Source organism: Aethina tumida, chromosome 4, assembly GCF_024364675.1.
Source record: "Aethina tumida isolate Nest 87 chromosome 4, icAetTumi1.1, whole genome shotgun sequence".
Taxonomy (NCBI): Eukaryota; Metazoa; Arthropoda; class Insecta; order Coleoptera; family Nitidulidae; genus Aethina; species Aethina tumida.
This window is the reverse complement of record NC_065438.1, coordinates 23,276,508-23,298,498: the sequence shown is the minus strand read 5'-3', so window position 1 is coordinate 23,298,498 and position 21,991 is coordinate 23,276,508. Positions and strand designations below refer to the sequence as shown.

General features: G+C 31.0%; 2 protein-coding genes across 5 annotated transcripts in view; one reads left to right on the top strand and one right to left on the bottom strand.

The window, feature by feature from the left end:
* The window catches only part of LOC109599294 (leucine-rich repeat-containing protein 15-like), a 35,709-nt gene extending 19,239 nt beyond the window's left edge, over positions 1 to 16,470 (top strand). Inside the window, exons 1-2 of one of the 3 annotated variants that reach the window (XM_020015264.2) lie at positions 14,941 to 15,036; positions 15,299 to 16,470. In XM_020015264.2, the coding sequence (XP_019870823.1) occupies positions 15,308 to 16,129 (822 nt within the window). In that variant the 5' untranslated portion in view covers positions 14,941 to 15,036; positions 15,299 to 15,307 and the 3' untranslated portion in view covers positions 16,130 to 16,470. Of the gene's footprint in view, positions 1 to 14,940; positions 15,037 to 15,109; positions 15,246 to 15,298 lie in introns of those variants that run through there. The other 2 variants (XM_049966873.1, XM_049966874.1) reach the window with 2 other exon arrangements.
* LOC109598642 (neuroligin-4, X-linked-like) overlaps positions 1 to 21,991 on the bottom strand; it is a 284,001-nt gene that overhangs the window by 31,249 nt on the left and 230,761 nt on the right. The window lies entirely within an intron of this gene.

Sequence of the window (21,991 nt, the reverse complement as noted above, 5' to 3'; positions counted from 1 at the left end):
AAATTCATCAGAAATATCATTATATCTTAGTAAAAGGTAATTTAATATATTATAAATTATATATTTTTGTAAATCTGGACTATTTTCTGAAATTTTAATTAATTAATTTGTGATTACTATTTGAAATAAATGGCCATATAAAATATCTCAAAATTCATCAAGAATATCGTTATATCTTAAATCGAGATAATTTAATGTATCCCAAATTTTATATTTTTGAAGCTTGATTATTTTCAAAAATTTTGAAGGGAATTTCATTCGTGGTTTCCATTTGAAATAAATGGTAAAATTAAATATCTCCAAATTCACCAAAAATATCATTATATCTTAGTAAGAGGCAATTTAATATATTATAAATTATACATTTTTGTAAATCTGGACTATTTTCTGAAATTTTAATTAATTAACTTGTGATTACCATTTGAAATAAATGTCCATATAAAATATCTCAAAATTCACCAAGAATATCGTTATATCTTCGACCAAGATAATTTAATGTATCACAAATTTTATATTTTGGAAAATTTGATTATTTTCTGAAATTTTGAATAGAATTTCATTTGAAATAATAATATCTCGAAATTCACTAGAAACATCGTTACATCTTATTTAGAGATAATTTAGTATATCACAAATTTTATATTTTTGAAAAACTTGATTATTTTCTGAAATATTAAAGGGAATTTTATTTATGGTTTCCATTTGAAATAAATGGCAACATTAAATATCTCCAAATTCACCAGAAATATCATTATGTCTTAGTATAAAGTAATTTAATATATTATGAATTATATATTTTTGTAAATCTGGATTATTCTCTGAAGTTTTAAAGGGAATTTTATTTGTAGTTACCATTTGAAATAAATGAGAATATTAGATATTTAGAAAATCCCCAAAAATTTCATTATATCGTAGTTAGAGATTATTCAATATATCACAATTTTTATGTTTTAGGATAGCTTGATTATTTTCCACAGTTTTAAAGAGAAGTTCAATTGTAGTTTCCATAAATGAAATGCTAAATATATCGAAATTTGCCAGAAATATGTAAAAAGTAAAATAAATTTACTGCCCGCCTGGGATTGCCAATATTCAAATAACATTACTGGTTTTTAAATCAAAGTTAACACACCCGTGTTACGGTTCAATCTTTAATATTTCACGTGACAGGAGAAAAAAACGTGGGACATCGTTTGCCCAGACACATGCCACACACACACACGCCGCCGATCCGGCCGCGTCGATTTATGGATTGAGGTCCGGGCGGTGTGGCGGTGCGCATTTGCATCTTCGCCCGTTTTCCGCGGTGTTTGGCTATAACATGCGAGTTTTATGGTCGCGATTTATTGACGGCGTATCCGCGATCGCGCCATATAGAATTGTTTTGGATGTAACGCGTCGATAACGAATCGGCTGGAGGAAAATGCATAAATTATCGAATGGCGCAATATATCAGTCGACCATTCATAAATATGGGAGCGTTTCAGGTGCTACGGACAATTAATAATGCACTAACGACTGCTTTAATTTAATATTGTAACGCGTGCAGAAAATAATTTTAGCGTTTCAATAGTGGAAATGATTATAACTAATTTCGACGGAATATTAACTAGGGCAGGTTGGAAATTTGCCAATGTAAATATCACTGATATTTAGTTTTGGTTAAATTGTTGATCACAATTGAAGAGGAAGCGGGCGATTACAATTAATATTTGTACGGTGGGCACAAAAGTGGAAAACTAAACGTCCGTCGATTGAATGTGTTTGAAATAAAAGAAAAACAAGGCCGGATAAAAGAATTTTAATTAAAAATTTACAATCAAGTATTCGAAAACTAATTAACGAATGTTTACTTTTAAATGAAACGAATATGAAACGAAAATCTCGATTCAGAGACATGAAACGGCTTGTGTAACTTTAATTAGTGATCATTAATTGAATTCGAACTCTTTGTAACTCCGCGAACAACAAGTACGCCGAAAATTAATCAGATGCCGGAAATATTTTTATAAATCATTTGATAATTGATTAAATGAGTCGAAATGTCGCCTAATTGGAAACGAAATGTGACAAGGTAAGTCCGAGTCAATCGTAATGATCAATTAGAAACGTCGGCCGGAAAATTCGCGATAATAAACGTGTTTACCGAACGAGAGATATGTAGAAATTTCAATAAAAAAATGCCGGTCAAAGAAAAACGCCCGGCGGAAACAAAGCGCCATGGTAACATGAAAGGGTTTGATTAATGACCGATACGTAAATGGATTAGATTTCTGATTTATCGGAAGCCTCGTTGTATGGCAAATGTTTGAAATGATCAGCGCGTTTGTTCACACAAAAACGACAGATCGAAATAAAGTTGACGAGGGAAGATAATTCGACACATCAATTCAGTTTCGTCTAGAATAATAGTACAATTATTTCGTTGTGGTTGATTACAAATGTCTGCTGTAACGTTTTTTGTATTAGTGGATTCTCGACTACATATAAAAACTAATATCAAAATGGAAACAAAAGTTTATCGTGATATATTAGGTGTCTGAAAAAGTAATTTATGCATTTGGTTCATGATTAAACTGCATTATTTAAAAGCCTTTTTCTGCTTTTTCTAACTGTGTCATTTATTTTTACCTATATTGTATTTAAAACATTTTCGTGGTTAAAAATGTGCTATAATTCGTAAATTAAGTATGACTATAATTGTGAAAATATTCTATATTACAAATAATTTTTTATCACAATGAAAAACAAACTAAAGAAATAAATGTATAAAGGAAAAATCTTTATCTTCTTATATAATAAATATCACGACAATTAAGAGGATAATCATGTAAATTCTCTTTGTAACAAATTATTTCTTGACACAATGAAAAACAAACTAAAGAAATAAATTTATTCAGGAAATATCTTTATCTTTTTCTATAATAAATATCATGAAAAACCTCTTTATTACAGATTAATTTTAGTGTGCAATTTCCGGATGCTTAATGAAATATCAAAATTCTTTATCGACCTTGATAAATATCACGATAATTAAGAGAATAATTATGTAAACTATATCATAAATTATTTTTAGTCACATTAATAAATAAACTGAAGAAATAAAGCAATACAAAAACTGTAATTTCTAAAGTCTTTTCACACAAATTTTGAGGATACATCAAAATTCTTTATCGATTTTGATAAATATCACGACAATTATCAGAATAATTATGTAAATTCTCTTTATTATAAATTAGTTTTAGTCACATTAATGATAAATAAACTAAATAAATAAAATAATACAAAGAATGACATTTCTAGAGATTTTTAGACAAATTTTAAGGAAACATCAAAATTCTTTATCGATTTTGATAAATATTACGATAATTGTGAGAATAATTATGTAAATTTTGATTATTACAAATTTTTGTTTGTCATATTAATGATAAAATTAGTCTGAAATCTCCAGAAATGACAGTTTTTTGATTATTTTGTTTCTTTAATTCATTTATTACGATAATTATTAGAATAATTATGTAAATTTTGATTATTAAAATTATTATTAGTCATATTAGTGATAAAAAAATTAAAGAAATAAAATAAACCAAAAACTGTCATTTTTTGAGACTTCAGACAATTTTTAAGGAAACATCAAAATTATTTATCGATTTTGATTTTGACAATTATGAGATTAATTAAGTAAATACTCTTAATTACAAATTATTTTTAGTCACATTAATAATACAAAAAATGACATTTATGGAGATTTTTAGACAAATTTTAAGGAAACATCAAAATTCTTTATCGATTTTGAAAAATATTACGTTAATTATGATAATAATTATGTAAATTTTGATTATTAAAAATTATTTTTTGTCATATTAATGATAAAATTTGTCTGAAATCTCCAGAAATGACAGTTTTTTGATTATTTTGTTTCTTTAATTTAATTTATTATGATAATTATTAGAATAATTGTGTAAATTTTGATTATTACAAATTATTATTAGTCATATTAGTGAGAAATAAATTAAAGAAACAAAATAAACCCAAAACTGTCATTTCTTGAGACTTCAGACAAATTTTAAGGAAACATCAAAATTATTTATCGATTTTGATAAATATCACGATAATTATGAGAATAATAATGTAAATTCTCTTTATTAAAAATTATTTTTGGTCACATTAATGAAAAATAAACTAAAGAATTAAAATAAACCAAAAACTATCATTTCTGGAAACTATTTAGACAAATTTTAAGAAAACATCAAAATTATTTATCGATTTCGATTAATATCAGGATAATTATGGAAATCATTTTCTTTATTTAAATTATTTTTTGTCACATTAATAGTAAATAAATTAAAATAATAAAATAATCCAAAAACCGTCATTGAGAACAAAGTTCTAAGAGTCCATTTTTTTCTCTTGGGGTAAATTTGCTTATATGATAGAACTTTGGCAAAAAATATAATGTTAATTATTTTGTTAAATAAAAAATAACATTATGTTATTTTAAAATTAAATGTGATAAACGTAAATTACTTTTTCCGGCATCAAATGTATGTAATTAAAATTAATAGTATTAAAAATATTTACATACGCCAAATATTCCGGAACATTCCGGTCTTATCATATAACATTACGAAGCGTAAAAATATAATGCGCTCGAATTTTGCAAATGTGCAACTGCTATTTAGCCGTCGACTGATTATAATTATATTTGCTCGTATTTGATTCATTCGAATAAATGCATTTATTTAAATCTCGCATGTACGTAATGTAATTAGCGAATGTAAAAAGTTCATCCGGATAAAATGCACGGCCGTCATTTAGTCGCGAAATTAATTTTAATTCTATGAAAACTTTTAAAACGTACGACAAAAGTAACTCGTTAAGATTAAATTGCTTGTTAGTTATTGTAACAGCTTTTCGCACTTTGGAAGCAATTCAAGAAAACTACTAGTTTTATTCAATTAGCATCGGCCCGGCTCCTCAAGAAGAGTTCCAAAGAAACTATACAAAACGGCTGATTAAAAGTATAAAGCAAATTAGTTGTAATTGGAATGCAAATGCTGATGAGAATCCGGAAAATTATACCGAACTATTTTCAAACCCCGCGTGCTCTTAACCGGATTAAATCAGGACAGTATTAACATCAAACGCCAACGTTATTTTTTTCTACTTTCTTTCTTCCATATCAAAAGCAAACGCAAAGGCAAGAAGCAATGATTGGGGTCAAGTGACGTGGATAACTCAGCCGGAGGGGCATAAAACTTTAAACAAACGCGCATGTAAATGTAACATGGCGAAGAAAATACGACGTCCCTTTTCGTCTTCGGCATCGGACGGGACGCGGCCAGTGTGAAATCTAGATATCCCACTTTTGCGTCCCGGATCTTACGGCACTTGCGGGAAACCTGAACATCATAACCTGGCCCTGTTTACTGCCCTCCCATATGCCCTCCAACGATACATTTCATCTGCTTTACGGATCGTCTATGCGAATTTACTTGCATATTTTATCCGGCGTGCGTCATCCCACCACTTCCCGCTCTTATTTATGCTCACAATCGAAGTGCACACAGGAGGAACATTTTTCCCGGTGAAATGTGGGTTTTATTTAAAATTCTCGGAGTATAATCTAGTAAGATTATAAATTAAACAAGGCACGTAGAGTATTAATTATACGACTTCAGAAGTTTCAACTATCTCACACTTTTTTAAAGGAATTCAGTAGATTTGTGTTTGATAGCTTACTCAATTACAAACATTTTAATCTCTAGAAAACCCAGTCGGAATAAAATATATTATGAGGGAATGAACAAGTTGACCGACTTAAGTTTAAACCACATAATTGAAATAGGAAGAAAATATCAAAGCTTCTGGGACGAGCAAATGATGATGTAGTATCGCCAGCTTTTTTTACAAGAGGATTCGATATATAGAAAATGTAAAATTTGAAGTCAAAGCTTTGTGCATAGTTCTAAAGACTGAAATATATAAAAATATACCAGTAATTTTAAATATTCGTTTATTTTTATTGACCTCATCTTTATTTATCTGATTTTTTGTCAACCAAAGCTTGACGTGTTCTCACTAACACATGACTGAAATAGAAAGAAGATGTGATAACTTCAGTTACAAGCTGATATCGGAGTATGGCGGGCTCTTTTTACAAGAAAATCCGAAGTATAGAAAACGTTAAAGTTCAAATCAAAGCATGTTCACAGTTTAAGAGGCCGAAATATATAAAAATATGGTGTAAATTTGAAAATTCGTTTATTTTTCTTTTCATGATTTTCATTTATTGCCCAATTTTGATCTAATAGACCTTGAAATGCTTGGAATTAAACAAAATGGCGACGAACAAGGTGAAAGCTTTCACCAAACATAACTGAAATAGAAAGATATGAAAGGTACAGGGACAAGCTGATGAGGGAATATCCTGGCATCTTTTCACAAGAAGATCCGGAGGATAGAAAACGTAGAAGTTCGACTAAAAGCTCTGTGCACAGTTTAAATGATTGAAACATAAAAATATAGTAGTGAATTTGAAAGTTTTAACCAACAAATAACTGAAACAGGAAGAAGATGTGAAAGCTTCAGGAATCAGTTGATGAGAGAATATCGTGTTTTTTTTTACAAGAAGATCCTACGGATAGAAAACATAAAAGTTCAATTCAAAGCTATGTGCACAGTTTAAGAGGCCGAAACAAATAAACGAATATACAAAATTACTACTATATTTTTATTTTTCTTTCCATGATTTTTATTTATTTTCCAATTTTGACGTACCAAAGCTTGAAATGCTTGGAAGTAAAAAAAATAATGACGAACAAGGTGAAAGCTTTCACCAACAAATAACTGAAACGGAAAGAAGATGTGAAAGCTTCAGGAACAAGTTCATGAGGGAGTATCATGTTTTTTTTTTTTAAAGAAGATCCGAGGAATAGAAAACATTAAAGTTCAACTCAAAGCTCTGTGCACAGTTTAAGTGGCTGATACATATAAAAATATAGTAGTAAATTTGAATATTTGTTTATTTTTCTTTCCACGATTTAAATTTATTATCCAGTTTTGATCTGTCAGAGCTTGAAATGTTTGGAATTGGAAAAAACTGATGACGAACAAGGTGAAAGCTTTCACCAACACATAACTGAAATAGAAAGATGTGAAAGGTTTAGGCACAAGCTGAGTATCCTGGGATCTTTTTACAGGAAGATCCGGGGGATAGTAAACGTAAAAATTTAAATAAAAGCTCTGTGCATAGTTTAAAAGGTTGAAACATATAAAAATATAGTAGTAAATTTGAATATTCGTTAATTCTTCTTCCCATTATTTTCATTTATTAACCAATTTTGTTCTACCAGAGTTTGAAATGCTTGGAATTAAAAAAACTAACAATGAACAAGATGAAAGCTTTCACCAACAAATAACTGAAACAGAAAGAAGATGTGAAAACTTCAAGAACAAGCTGATGAGAGAGTATCGTGTTTTTTTTTACAAGAAGATCCGAAGGATAGAAAATTTCAACTCAAAGCTCTGAACACAGTTAAAGAGACTGAAACAAATAAAAATAGAGTAGTAAATTTGAATATTCATTTATTTTTCTTTCCATTATTTTTATAAATTATCCAGTTTTGATCTATCAAAGCCTGAAATGCGTGTAAGTAAAAAAACTAACGACGAACAAGGTGAAAGCTTCAGGAACAAGCTGATAAGGAAATATTGCGGGCTCTTTTTACAAGAAAATCCGAAGGATAGAAAACGAGGAAAAGTTCAACTCAAAGCACAGCTTAAGAGGTTGAAACATAAAAATATAGTAGTAAATTTGAATATTCTTTTATTTTTCAGTCCATGACTTATTTATTATTGAATTTTAGTCTATCTGAGCTTGACATGCTTGTAATTGAAAAAACTAACAATAAACAAGGTGAAAGCTTTCACCATCATATAATTGAAACAGGAAGAAGATATGAGAATTTCAGGGACAAGATGATGAGAGAGTTTCGCAGATTGTATTTTCAAGAAGATCCGACGAATAGAAAACGTCAAAGTTCAATTCAAAGCTCTCTGCACTGTTTATTCTTCCGTCTATGATTTTTATTTATTATTCAATTTTAATCTATCAGAACTATTTGTAATTCAAAAAACTAACAATGAACAGGGTGAAAGCTTTCATCAACAGATAACTGAAATAACAAGATGTGAAAGATTCAGGGATAAGCTGACGAGGGAGTATAGCGGGTTCTTGTTACAAGAGGATCCGAAGGATAGAAAACCTAAAAGTTCAATTCAAAGCTCTGTACACAATTTAGAGGATGAATCATATAAAAATATATTAGTAAAGTGAATATTCGTTTATTTTTCTCACGACTTTTATTTATTATCTAATTTTGATCTGTCTGAGTTAAAAATGCTTATAATTGAATAAACTGATGATTAAAAATATAAAATTTTAAACATTGACATTGTTGCTGAAAAAAGTGACTGAAATTTCTTGAAATTTTAGTTTTACAACTGTAGCTTTGGTATTTATTCCCAACTAAATAAATTGTATACCATTAAATAGATAATTTAATTACCTTTCAAAAGAATTATTACTCATCTGGATTGTATTTGTGGTTTATTCTGAAGAGCGTGTTAACTAAAATAATGATCAAACGACAGAAAAGTGAATGACTCAAATAAAAAATAGTCGTTTAATATATCCGAATTGCCCTAAAAATTTGTAAAACAAAGTTTCAATATTAGTATTATTATGATTCCGGATTTACTCCATTCAATCGTTTACTCAACCGTGGTAATCTTACGGAAGTTGGTCGGCGGCGAATAAAGATGCATTATTTACCGGGCCAGGCAATAAGAAGACCAACAAAAAAACCGTCGAGATTAGATAAGCAAATAAAACTAAAAGCCGAACCGGAACGGCGGGTTATTGGAACCTGGGGACCGTTCCAGGTTTCGCGTTCCAGGAAGTTCGGGCCCGAAAGTCGGACCGGAACTGAGACGGTCGCCGGCCAAGCGATTGATTTTAAATTTCCATATAAATCCCGGTTTTCCAGCCGGCCGGCCACTTTTCAGCGTTTCCTCGTGCGTCCGGGGTCGGGCGGCGAATTGTCAAGTGGACGCGGTCCCGTCATCGGGATCCGGCCTGGGCATCTCGCTTCGGCACGGATATTTTAATATTTATCCCGGAATGGAAAGGTGAGGCGTTCATGAAATATTTATCCCGGTTTTTATTTGCTATTATATCCTCATTCCGCTACCATTCTTGCTTTATTATTAAATCGGCTGCTAAGCTCGTTTCACTGTTAAATATTCATTAGTTTGCGAGAGCGAGGACGTGTTAAATTTTACTCTTATTGTTAGTCTTTCGCATAATTCCTCTTAACAAAATACACTGAGGATTTTATTCCGGGGAACAAAGACGATTTCTGAGTTGGTTACCTTTCGGCGAAAGGCTGTCGCCGACTTTAATTAGTATGTAGGTCATTTAATTAAGCGGCCTCTTCGGTATGGGCCTCACGAACTCGTCCGGATTTAATATCCTAGCGATTTATAACGCAAGTGTTTCTGTTTACAAGACACACGGCCATTATTGTAACATCTCACGTCGTTGGAAGTTTAATAAAAAAATTTACATACAGTCCCAGAGATCTAATATTTCAACGTTCGGCGGGCGAAATCCTTTTACCGCTGGCCGACAAAATAAATACAATAAAAAAAGAGAGAACCTGTAACTTTTATTGCCTTTATTTTTCATCGGACTGGTCCCTGGAAAGTTCGAATCAATAAAATGAAGTCGGAGATTTGATTCGCGTGTAGGAAAACTTTTCTCTCTGTAATATGATGAATATTCTATCGGGGAACGTAAGTGGGTTTTCAATAGTTCTCATGACGTCGAATTGTAGAATTAAACATTGCACGCCGCCTCAAAAGGCCGCCGCCACTCCGAAAAGCAAATTGTATTAAACTTTCAATAAGCAAAGAGCATTTTGTGTCCCGGCCCGAAAGAAGGCCGAACTTTCTAACTGAAACTAGAACCGACGTACCCATTGCCAGTCATCCGATGGTATAATTCAATCGGCGGCGGCGTCGAAACTTTACAACAAATTAATTGCCATTCTTTCGATAAATTATCGATAATTAATGGCTCGGTACTTTCCTAATTTACGAGCCACGCTTAAATGGGAAAACCCGACTCCGTAATGTAATATTTATTCGAGTCAATTCGCTCCTGATTTATTATTCGTTTCAGTTTGTTTTATGCTTTTACGTCTTATCATGTTTTAAATTTGTCAATTTAGTTTCTACGTACGAATTTACTTTGATTACAAAGCGATATCTTGTATTAAATTATTCATGTTTGCTGAAAGCTTGCCACTCAAAAGTCACAGTTGAATTAATTTTAAATATGCTCTGCTTCTCTTGAAGTGGATAATTTGAATTTCCTAGATTAAATAGATTTAAAAATGTTTTCAATATGTTTTATTTTAGTCAGTAACTTTATTTGAACATATGCAAGCTTCAGACTTTTAGATTTTAGATTTTTTATAAACACTGGTCCAAGAAATTAATACACCACCTATAATTTTGTAAATATATTTTTCTATTTAAATAAATAGTACTTTGTTTGTATTAACTTTGAGACACTCTCATATGAGACTTTTAAAAAGTGTGTAAAGGTGTTTAGTTTTTTTGTTATTCGAAATATATCGATTCTGCTAAATTAGTACAACAGCTTAAACTCTCGCCTAAGGACCACCCTAACCGTCCAAATAACTTAGAGGATATGGAGTGTCTTCTATTCAAAATCTGAGAGAAATTGGACCAAAATGAAATTCAAACGCTGATTTTGAGTATGAATAGAAGATGTGAGGATGTCATTTGTAGTATAAGTGGAAATACCCCATATTAAGTTCAAATTTTTATTTTTTATGAACATTACATTTTGTTAATTTTTAATTTCTTTAGAAAAACAATATTTCTTAAAATTTTTTGTAACAATTATGAATAAAAACCTATTTTTAAATAAATATACAAAGAGTACGTTTTTTTCGTTTTAAAATAATATTAATAATAATCAATTATTTTTAACATTAAAATTTGGACATTTTAGAAGAACATGTTGTGCCATATATCCCATTTATAGGTCCCAATGTTTAACTAATGCAGGATAAACATGACCACATACAACCCATGTTGTCCGAAATTATCTTGCTGACGTTGGGATTAATGCCAGCTCGCAGTCCAGACCTTAATTCAATAGAACATATCTAGAACATTCTGGGCAGACGTTGAAGAGCCCATTGTAACTGTCCGAATAACTGAGAGGATGTGGAGCATCTTCTATTAGAAATTTGGGATTATTTGGACCAAAAAGTAATTCTAACCCAGATTAAGAATATGAGCAAAAGATGTGAGGCAGTCTCATTCGTATTAGAAGTGGAAATACCCCATATTACGTTGATAATTTTATTTGTATTAGTATTCTGATTGTTGAAATAAAAGATACAGTTTAGCTACATTAAAAATTAATGGCACCATAATTATAATATGAATAACTTTAAATCGTAAATAGTTGACATAATCCTTTTCATGAAGTCGATGGTCCAAGCAAATTTATAGTTAAATAAAATTAGATTTTATTAACGTAAAACAACAATCAATTGTTAACCAGTTAATAAACATTAAATCAAATTCATTTGGCACATTTCTATCCGTAGTTTAATAATTAAATGGAAATTATAATCGTAAAATATTTTCTATTATTAATTTAATGAAACTGCAGTATCCCGATAGAACATTTATGCGGTTTTAATGAAATTCTGTCCTTTATTCCGTCGTTGTTATATTATAAATTAATGCCCAAAAAAGCCAATTTAATAACTATTTAATTAAATCAGCACCGCCAAAAACGTGACAATAAATCCGCAAAAGAAAACACAATTTGCAAAATCCGGCATGCCTTGAACGTGGACCGCAAATAAATACACACATTTAAATCAAAACGCAATCAGGAGGACGGCGCTTACCATATTTTTGATTGGGAGCGCAATATCGCCCGGACATAAATCACCTCGTGCTTTTTGCGAAATCTGTGTACGTTTGCAACAATGCCCGGGCAATAAAAATGGTTTTTTTTCACTGGGACCGTTGTCATTAAAGCACACTTAGTGGCGACGGGAGGAAAAATTGGAGGAGGGTGATTTTTTCGGCGGCCGAAATAACATTAATTCCGCGGGCGGATTCCAATAACTGATTAATCGTGAGGGATTTTATTAATTTCGCCGCCAGGGATGAGCGGTATTAATTCCAGTAAATCTCCGAGGAAAAAATTGCCCGGGGTGGCGGTTTTGTTTTTTTTTGATCTGTTTTTAAACTGTTGGCGTTTTAGCTTAAGCTTAATGTTTTGTTAAATTGAAAAGGTATGATTGATTACATCCAATAATTGTGAGAATCAGTAATATTTTTTTGGAAAAATGTCAATTGGTACTTTCACACATAAATTAATGTTTTGTTGAGTAAAAGAATATCCTCAAATACATTCAATAATAATGAGATCATTGATAATTTTTAAGAAAAATGTCCTCAAATTCCAGTAAATTATACCTGAAAAGATATCGAGGAAGCTGGTTTAATTTTTTGACTTGTTTTTAAACTGTTGGTATTTTCACATAAGCTAATATTTTGTTAAATAAAAGAATATCCTTAAATGCATTCATTAATAATAAGAATCATGGATAATTTTTAAGACAGATGTCCTCAAATTCGAGTAAATCGTGTCTGAAATGATGTCGAGGTAGCTGGTTTCATTATTTGACTTGTTTTTAAACTGTTGGCACTTTGTCATAAACTAACGTTTTGTTAAGAAAAAAAATATCCTTAAATACATTCAATAATAATGAGAATCATTGATAATTTTCAAGAAAAAAGTTCTCAAATTCCAGTAAATTATGCCTGAAAAGATATCGAGGGAGCTGGTTTCATTTTTGGACTTGTTTTTAAACTATTGACATTTTCACATAAGGTAATATTTTGTTAAATAAAAGAATATCCTTAAATACATAATAATAAGAATCATGGATAATTTTTAAGACAGATGTCCTCAAATTCGTGTACATCGTGCCTGAAATGATGTAGAGGTAACTGGTTTCATTATTTGACTTGTTTTTAAACTGTTGGCACTTTGTCATAAACTAATGTTTTGTTAAGAAAAAAATATCCTTAAATACATTCAATAATAATGAGAATCATTGATAATTTTCAAGAAAAAAGTTCTCAAATTCCAGTAAATTATGCCTGAAAAGATATCGAGGGAGCTGGTTTCATTTTTGGACTTGTTTTTAAACTATTGACATTTTCACATAAGGTGATATTTTGTTGAATAAAAGAATATCCTTAAATACATAATAATAAGAATCATGGATAATTTTTAAGACAGATGTCCTCAAATTCGTGTAAATCGTGCCTGAAATGATGTAGAGGTAACTGGTTTCATTATTTGACTTGTTTTTAAACTGTTGGCACTTTGTCATAAACTAATGTTTTGTTAAGAAAAAAATATCCTTAAATACATTCAATAATAATGAGAATCATTGATAATTTTCAAGAAAAAAGTTCTCAAATTCCAGTAAATTATACCTGAAAAGATATCGAGGGAGCTGGTTTCATTTTTGGACTTGTTTTTAAACTATTAACATTTTCACATAAGGTGATATTTTGTTAAATAAAAGAATATCCTTAAATACATAATAATAAGAATCATGGATAATTTTTAAGACAGATGTCCTCAAATTCGTGTAAATCGTGCCTGAAATGATGTAGAGGTAACTGGTTTCATTATTTGACTTGTTTTTAAACTGTTGGTACTTCCTAATAAACTAATGTTTTGTCATCTAAAATATATTCTTAAATACATTCAATAATAATGAGAATCACTGATAATTTTTCAGAAAGAAGACCTCAAATTTCAGTAAATTATGCCTGAAAAGATATTGAGGGAGCTGGTTTTATTTTTTGACTTGTTTATAAACTATTGGCACTTTCACATAAGCCAACGTTTTATTAAATAAAATAATATCTTTAAATACATACAATAATACTGATAATCATCGATAATTTAAAAAAAAATGTCCTTAAATCCTATAATTCGTGTCTGAAAAAATGTCGAGAGATGTGACCACTTTTTTTTTAACTTTGTTGTCATTTTCACATAAGCTAATGTTTTCATAACTATAGTTGCTCGGGTTTATTTGTCGTCGTTTGTTGCAATTATAAAGATACTGAATATTATCGATAAAAGGAAAAAATTAAATGTTTATATCATTTAATAATAATTTTATATTGATTAATAAAAATGTTTTGATAGGTAAAACATGTTTCAACAGATTTAATAATTTACACTAGGAATTATTGATTAAAAAACTTGTTTTAAGTTACTGACATTTCAGAATAGGGAAACGTACTATTAAGTAAGGCAATAATTTTGTTGATTGACAGTCTTTCCATTCTGGGAATTAACCATAAATTCTCAGGAAAACACACTCAAATCGTAATAAAATTTCCTGGAACTTGTTAATACAACTAAGAATGTTTTATTAAGTAACAAAAGTTTAAACACATTTAATAATTAATGCCAGGAATTACTTTTTAATTCTCAGAATAAAATTCGTTAGCATACTATTAAAAAAAACTTGTTTTAAATCATTGGCATTTCACAATTAGGAAGCGATCCATGTCATTAAGCAAGAAATGATTTTGCCGATTGACATTCATTAATTCTAGGAATTAACGATGAATTCTCGGAAAAAAATACACTAGAATCGTAATACAATTTCCTGGAACTTGTTGATAGACTGGTAATAAATTACAAAATCTAATCTTTGAAATTGAATAGCACGATAAACAATTTATATCAGACTGATAGAAGGCGGTAAATTGATCCTTGACCTCGATTATACTGCAAATCAATAATATTGATTACTATTCTAGAGACAATTCAATTCGCCATGCGTTTTAGTCTCGTGTTTGTCTTCCAGTGAGTGGGTAAGCTTTAGTTACTTTAATTTATTTGTGCAACAGTTTTGCCAACCTACTTCATTTAATAACACGCTTACAAATTCAATACGAGTACGATCCAATCGAAGTACATTTGCATGCCAAACTGCTTCGTCGAAATTCAATCTCGAGGCCGAAAAATACGACAGTATAGTTCTTACGATTTACTGTACTGACGTGTTGTCTCGTGTTTCATGGTAAATCCGCTTTATCTTGTGTCATTTAATAGTAATTTTAATTTTCTTCGTAGTTTTGGGCGATGAGGAGCCTTCTGTTGTTGACCACAGCCTGCGTCCTGGCCGGCGCAGCCGTGATCTACGAGGACCCAACCCAGGTGACCAGTTTCAAAGTCAACGAACCCCTCAACCTGAAAATAGTCCGAGACCACCTCAAATTCCACCACGTGCAGGGCGAACTGCCGGCCAACACGTTCAGCAAGCTGCCCAAGTTCACCTATCTCCAAATTAAGGGCAACATCACCTACATCGAACCGGGAGCGTTCCACGGCCTCCACCACCTGATCCAGCTGGACCTGCACGACAACGGGATCCGCTACCTCATCAACGGGACGTTCCGAGGGGCGACGAATCTGCGCTTCCTCAACCTGGGAAGCAACGACATCCGATATATCGAACCTCACGCCTTCCACAACGTGCGCGAGCTCGAAAACCTTAACCTGAACTACAACTACAACCTCAAGGTGTTGCGGGACAATGCGTTTTTCGGGCTGACGCACCTGAAGGTGTTGTCTTTGATCGACTGCGGGTTGCGTGAAATACAACGTTCTGCCTTTTACTCGTTGGAACAATTGGAGTCTCTGGACCTGTCCAGGAACAATTTCAAAGAGATTTCTGGCGATTACTTTGTGGATCTGATCAAACTGAACGACTTGAACTTGTCGCACAACAAATTGACCTGGTTGGACCCCCGGACGTTCCAGGGCAAACTGTTGGCATTGAGGAAGCTGAACATAATGCACAACGACATGAGGTGCGATGTTGCACACGAGATTGAGAGGCAGATGGCCGCAACTGTTAAAGTTGCCGTCAGAACGGAAGCCGGATATGGATGTATTATTTAATCGTTAGTGTATTCCTAGTTAAACAGTATAAATTTAGTTATTTAAGCTTTTTCTGTAAATGGTTGTGATTTTTGTGTAAATTTCTAGTGATAATATTATTTGTGTTAAACTTGTTAGTGATGGATGCTTTATTTAAACGAATAAACTTCCAGAGATAGAAGGTAATTTACATACAGTCCAACAAGTTGTAAATGTATTTAAACTCGCATTATTGCATTAAAATTACACTTTTAACATAATTATCTATAAACTGACAATATTCTACGTTAGTCGGATTGTTGTTTTAATTTCCTGCAAAAGTTTAATCGCATTATCAATATAAACAGATTTCAGACACTGTGCATTGCAATTTTAATTTCTACAGACAAAACCTCAACACCGTATTTTCTAAAGTAATAAAACACATTGTTCATGAGTTGGTTTAATGTTATCACTTGTTTTCAAATTGTTGAATAAGCTAATGTTTTATTAAATAAAAAAATATACTTAAATACATTCAACAATACTGAGAATGTTGCTAATGTTTTATTAAATAATTAATTTATATATATATATATATATATATATATATATATATATATATATATATATATATATATATAAATATATGTAAATATTTATATATTTATTTATTATTTTTATTCATTAATATTGAGAATCATCGATAACTTTTTAGAAAAATAATAACAAATTCCAGTAAATGATGCCAAAAAAATTGTCGAGGAAACAGGTTCAATTTTGGACTTATTTTTAAACTGTTAGTATATTAACATAAGCTAATGTTTTGTTAAATATAAAATATACTTAAATATATTCAATAACACTGAGAAATATTTTAGAAAAATGTCATCAAATTCTAGTAAATCATGACAGAAAAAATGTCGAGGAAGCAGGTCTAACTTCGGACTTATTTTTAGTCTATTGGCATTTTAACATAAGGTAATGTTTTGTTAAATATAAAAATATACTTAAATATATTCAATAAAACAGAGAAATATTTTAGAAAAATGTACTCAAATCCCAGTAAATCATAACAAAAAAAATGTCAAAAAAGCAGGTCTAACTTTGGACTTATGTTTAAACTGTTGACATTTTAAAACAACCTTAATAATGATTTGGCATTTTAACATAAGCTAATGTTTTGTTAAATATAAAAATATGCTTAAATATATTCAATAACACTGAGAAATATTTTAGAAAAATGTCATCAAATTTCAGTAAATCATAACAGAAAAGACGTCGAGGAAGAAGGCATAACTTGGAACTTATTTTTGAACTGTTGGCATTTTAACATAAGCTAATGTTTTGATAAATAAAAAATATACTTAAATATATTCAATAAAACAGAGATATATTTTAGAAAAATGTCATCAAATACCAGTAAATTATGACAAGAAAAATTTCGAGGATGTTTAACTGTTGACATTTTAAAATAAGCTTAATAATGATTTGTTACATAAAAAATATATTTTAGTATATTCAATAATTCTGAAATTATTGATAATTTTTTACAAAAACGTGATAAAATTCAAATAATCGTACCAAAAAAAATGTCTAGGAAGCGGGTCTAACTTTGGATTTGTAGGCATTTTAAGATAAGCTAATGTTTTGTTAAATAAAAAATGTATTTAAGTGTATTCAATAATTCCAATAATTTTTCAGAAAAATTTCATCAAATTCCAATATTCCTGTGAATAAAGGCCAACTGAAATTTTAATTTCACCAAACAAAACTTCAACTTCACCTTTTCTATATTAATAAAACGTATTGGTCAGGAAAAAATATATATCGAGGCAAAACATCCTGCGAAACTTTTTAACGAAACACTTAAGCCGGGGCTCGAGGGGGGTTGGTTCGGTAGGTACTCCGGTCTCTCGCCGTCTTTCGTTTACTACCTGCGCCCGTTTCGTCGTTTTTTCCCTGCCGCGGCACAATATTTAAAAACTTGGGACGAAAAAATTATAAACTTTCACGAAACCTGTAGTTAAAAAGTTTACGCAGAAGAATTACCGGGGGAATGTTGGATAAATGAAAAGTGCTTATTAAAATTATTACTTCAACGTAACTTTTATATTTTCGAATGCGAAATTAAATTTCCTTGAATAATTCGGTTTACCGTTGCTGGAAACTAAACAACTCTATTAATACGTTACTTCGGGAGTTCGGCGATATTAAATTAGTTATAAATGCGTGTTGGAAATTTATTTGGAGGCAAAATGACTAGTTGTCTCTATAATTTTATGTGGTTATTTATTAATTAGTTTTTAAACAGGCATATTTTTCAATTACTGAATATTATTACTGTGCACTGTGACACGGCAAAAAGCTGTTTGTTCACACGAATGTTTACTTCCCTGGTCGAATATTTGCATCGCAAAATAATGCACAAACATAAATTACAATCGATCCGACTTTTATTGTTTCCTGTGTGAACCTGTGCTTTTGTTATCAAATTAAAAGCTACAGATTTAACTGTAAAAAAAACCTAAATTATAGCAAATATTTAAGGCAATTAGGTTGTTGGTCCGAAAGTTTAAATAAATTTAACTTCCATTAAGGAACATAAATAATTTGGGGCTCTTTCGGTTGATTTGTTGGGTTTAAATTCCATCTCCGTAAATCAAAGAAAACCGTGTCTCCATCATAAATCCGAGTTTTTATTTAGCGACCGCGGACGTTGATTTCAATGTAAAAGCCGGAGCCGTAGAACTTTTCACTTCGCCTAACTTCCCCCTAATGTGTACATATCTCATTAGGGGGTTTATTTATAAAAGTGTCCCGGCCGAAGTTTATCCGGCGTTTAGTGGCGCGTTAATATTTCACGAACGAAGACGACGCCGCCGCCGCCGCCGCCGCCGCGCTAACCGCTTTCTTGCGACGCTCAGCCGCCGGATGCAACCCCGTATTATGCAACAAGCCCCGGCTTTTTTCGTGCCATCCAGACGCGGTGTAATTACGTAGTCGACTTCCTTCGTCGAACAAAGTGCGGCTCCATATTTAATGAGCTGGCTCCGCCGGGGGGTGAAGGAGCGGACGTCTCCGCGTCCCACCTTCGTCCCGCAAAACATATAAACAAATATCGGCGGTGCGGGAGCGGCGAAACCGTCCGTTAAGCCGCGGGGTGGGAAATTTTGACCGGAACGGCGAAACGTTGCAGATCCATTAGCGGGCGTCCATTAGTGCAACGGACCGGCTAAGTTTCCGAAACGCCCCCGCCTGGAATCGCGTTGATGGTGTTCGCGTTTGTTCCGAATGGGCACAATGGAAGACAATGGATGTGTACGGAACACTCACCCCCATTTCCATGTTCGACGTGCGGAATCGAAGATGTGTGAACTGTGTTGTGGTGTGTCTGACAAATCGGATATGCGGCGGTTTAAAATGATCTTAGGTGGTCGGGGAATGTTATTTCCTATGTGGTTTTTGTCTGGTTTTTATGATGGGTGCAAATTTTAACATTACACAAAACGAGGAGTAATGAATGTCATCATTTTTTTGACTCTCTAATTTCTAAGTAACAGTAGTCATAGTTTGCTACTTGCGATCACTGTCTATCTTTCAAAGGTTCTTTTGTTCAGAATACTGATAAAAAACTTGTGGGTAGATGTTATAATTGTTGAGGCTAAATTAATTAAGTAATAAAAGTTGTTAAGGGTAGAAAAAATACAATTGTTCAGTTAATTTCATTAGTTGAAGTAGTAGGGTGTTGGGACTTTCTATCCCATAAAGATTTTAGACACAATCTATTCGATCCCTTTCTTAAAAATCGAGTTTATAAAAAGTCTGGTTTTCTATTATTTTGATAGATTTTACCGAATTTCTATAGAGTTCAAACCAAAGTTCTTTGCTTTTCTTACTTGCTGAATTATATTACTGTTTATCAAACGTTGAACTGTTTAAATATTCGTAAAAGTAGAAACATTTTGCCAAGTATTTAATTCAATTTAATTTGTCATTTTTTTAATAGTTTTGTAATTGTTTAATATCTATAATAATAAAATTATACCTATTACAAAATTACAGGTTTCTGTATCAAAATCTTCACTGTGTAGGTAATTTAAGACACGCAACGCCAGATGGCTTAAAATTAGCATTAAATAAGTATCTTTGTAAACTTCTGCATAAATTAAATTAAACTGCATCAACAACAGAACTTTCAAATAAAATAAAACTAATTAAAACAATAAAAGAATATTAACCGCTACATTTTTCCAATTCCAGTTTCCACTGGCAGCTTCTCCAAATTTTTTGTATGGTGGTTTCGAATGTAAAAATCGAGTTTATAAAAGATCTGATTTTCTATTGTTTTGTTAGATTTTACCGAATTTTTGTAGAATTCAAGCGAACGTTCTTTTACTTTTCTTACTTGCTGAATTATATACTGTTGTTTATTGTGTTTAAATATTTGTAAAAGTACAAACTTTTACTAAGTATTAAGTAAGTTAATTTGATTTGTCATTCTTTTAATAGTTTTATATTTATTTAATATTTATAGTAATACAATTATCTCTATTACAAAATTAACGGTTTCTGTATCAAAATCTTCACAGTATAGGTAATTTAGAAGTTGCCCCACTAGATGGCTTAAAAATAGAATTAAATAAGCATCTTTGTAAACAGCTGCACATATTAAATAAAACTGCATCAACAATAGAATTTTTATATAAAATAAATTTAATTAAAACGAAAAAACAAAAACATTTCTACCATCTTTGACTGCTTCTCCAAATTTTGTGGTTGGTGGTTTCGTATTTAAATTTGTTCAGATACGTAAAATACGTTTTGAGGAAATAAACATTTTACATACAGACTTCAAAAAGTCTTTGATTTTAAGAATTTAACAAGAAACAAAATTGCCAAGGGTAACTCGTTGAAAAAACTTAAAATGACCCAACAAAAATGTTTAAAGTTATTGGGGACTTTCTATCCCATAAAGAAAAAGTTTATAAAAAGTCAGATATTTCATCATTTTGTCAGATTTTCTGTAGAGTTCAAGCCAAAATTCTGTTACTTTTCTTACTTAACATACTGTTGATTACTTTGTTTAAATATGCGTAAAAGTACAAACTTTTCCAAGTTTAGTTTAATATATCATTTTTTTAAGTTTTATTTTTATTTAACATCTATGGTAGTAAAATTATCTCTTTTACAAAATTACAGGTTTCTGTATCCAAAACTTCACAGTCTACGTAACTAAATATTCGCTCCGCAAGATGACCTAAAAATAGATTCAAACAAGCAAGCAATAAAAACTGCTGCATAATTTAAATAAAATTGCGAACTTCTCAAATTTTTCAGCTGTTAGATTAGAATATAAATTTATATAAATCCACAAAATGCGTCGTTTAGAAATAAAAATTTTACATAAATACTTCAAAAAGATTTTGATTTTACCAATTTAACACCTGTAACAAAATTAACAACAGTGACCGGTTGTTGGCGACTTTGTATTCCATAAAGACTTAAGTCACCATCTACTTCAACTCCCTCTTAATAATCGCATTTATAAAAAGTCTGGTTTTCTATAATTTTGTCAGATTTTTCCGAATTTCTGTAGAGTTATATTTATTTAACATCTGTAGTAATAAAATTATTCCCATTAGAAAATTAGAGGTTTCTGTATCAAAATCTTCACAGTATAGGTAGGTAACTTAAGACTCTATCCGCTAGATGGCTTAAAAATTGCAATAAATAAGCATCGTTGTAAACTGCTTCATAAATTAAATAAAACTACATTAACAAAAAACCGGAAAAACAGAATATTAACCGCTTCAAAAAGACTTTGATTTTACCAATTTAACATCTATAGTAATAAAATTGCCAAGATATACTCGTTGGAGTAACATAAAATAACACAACAAC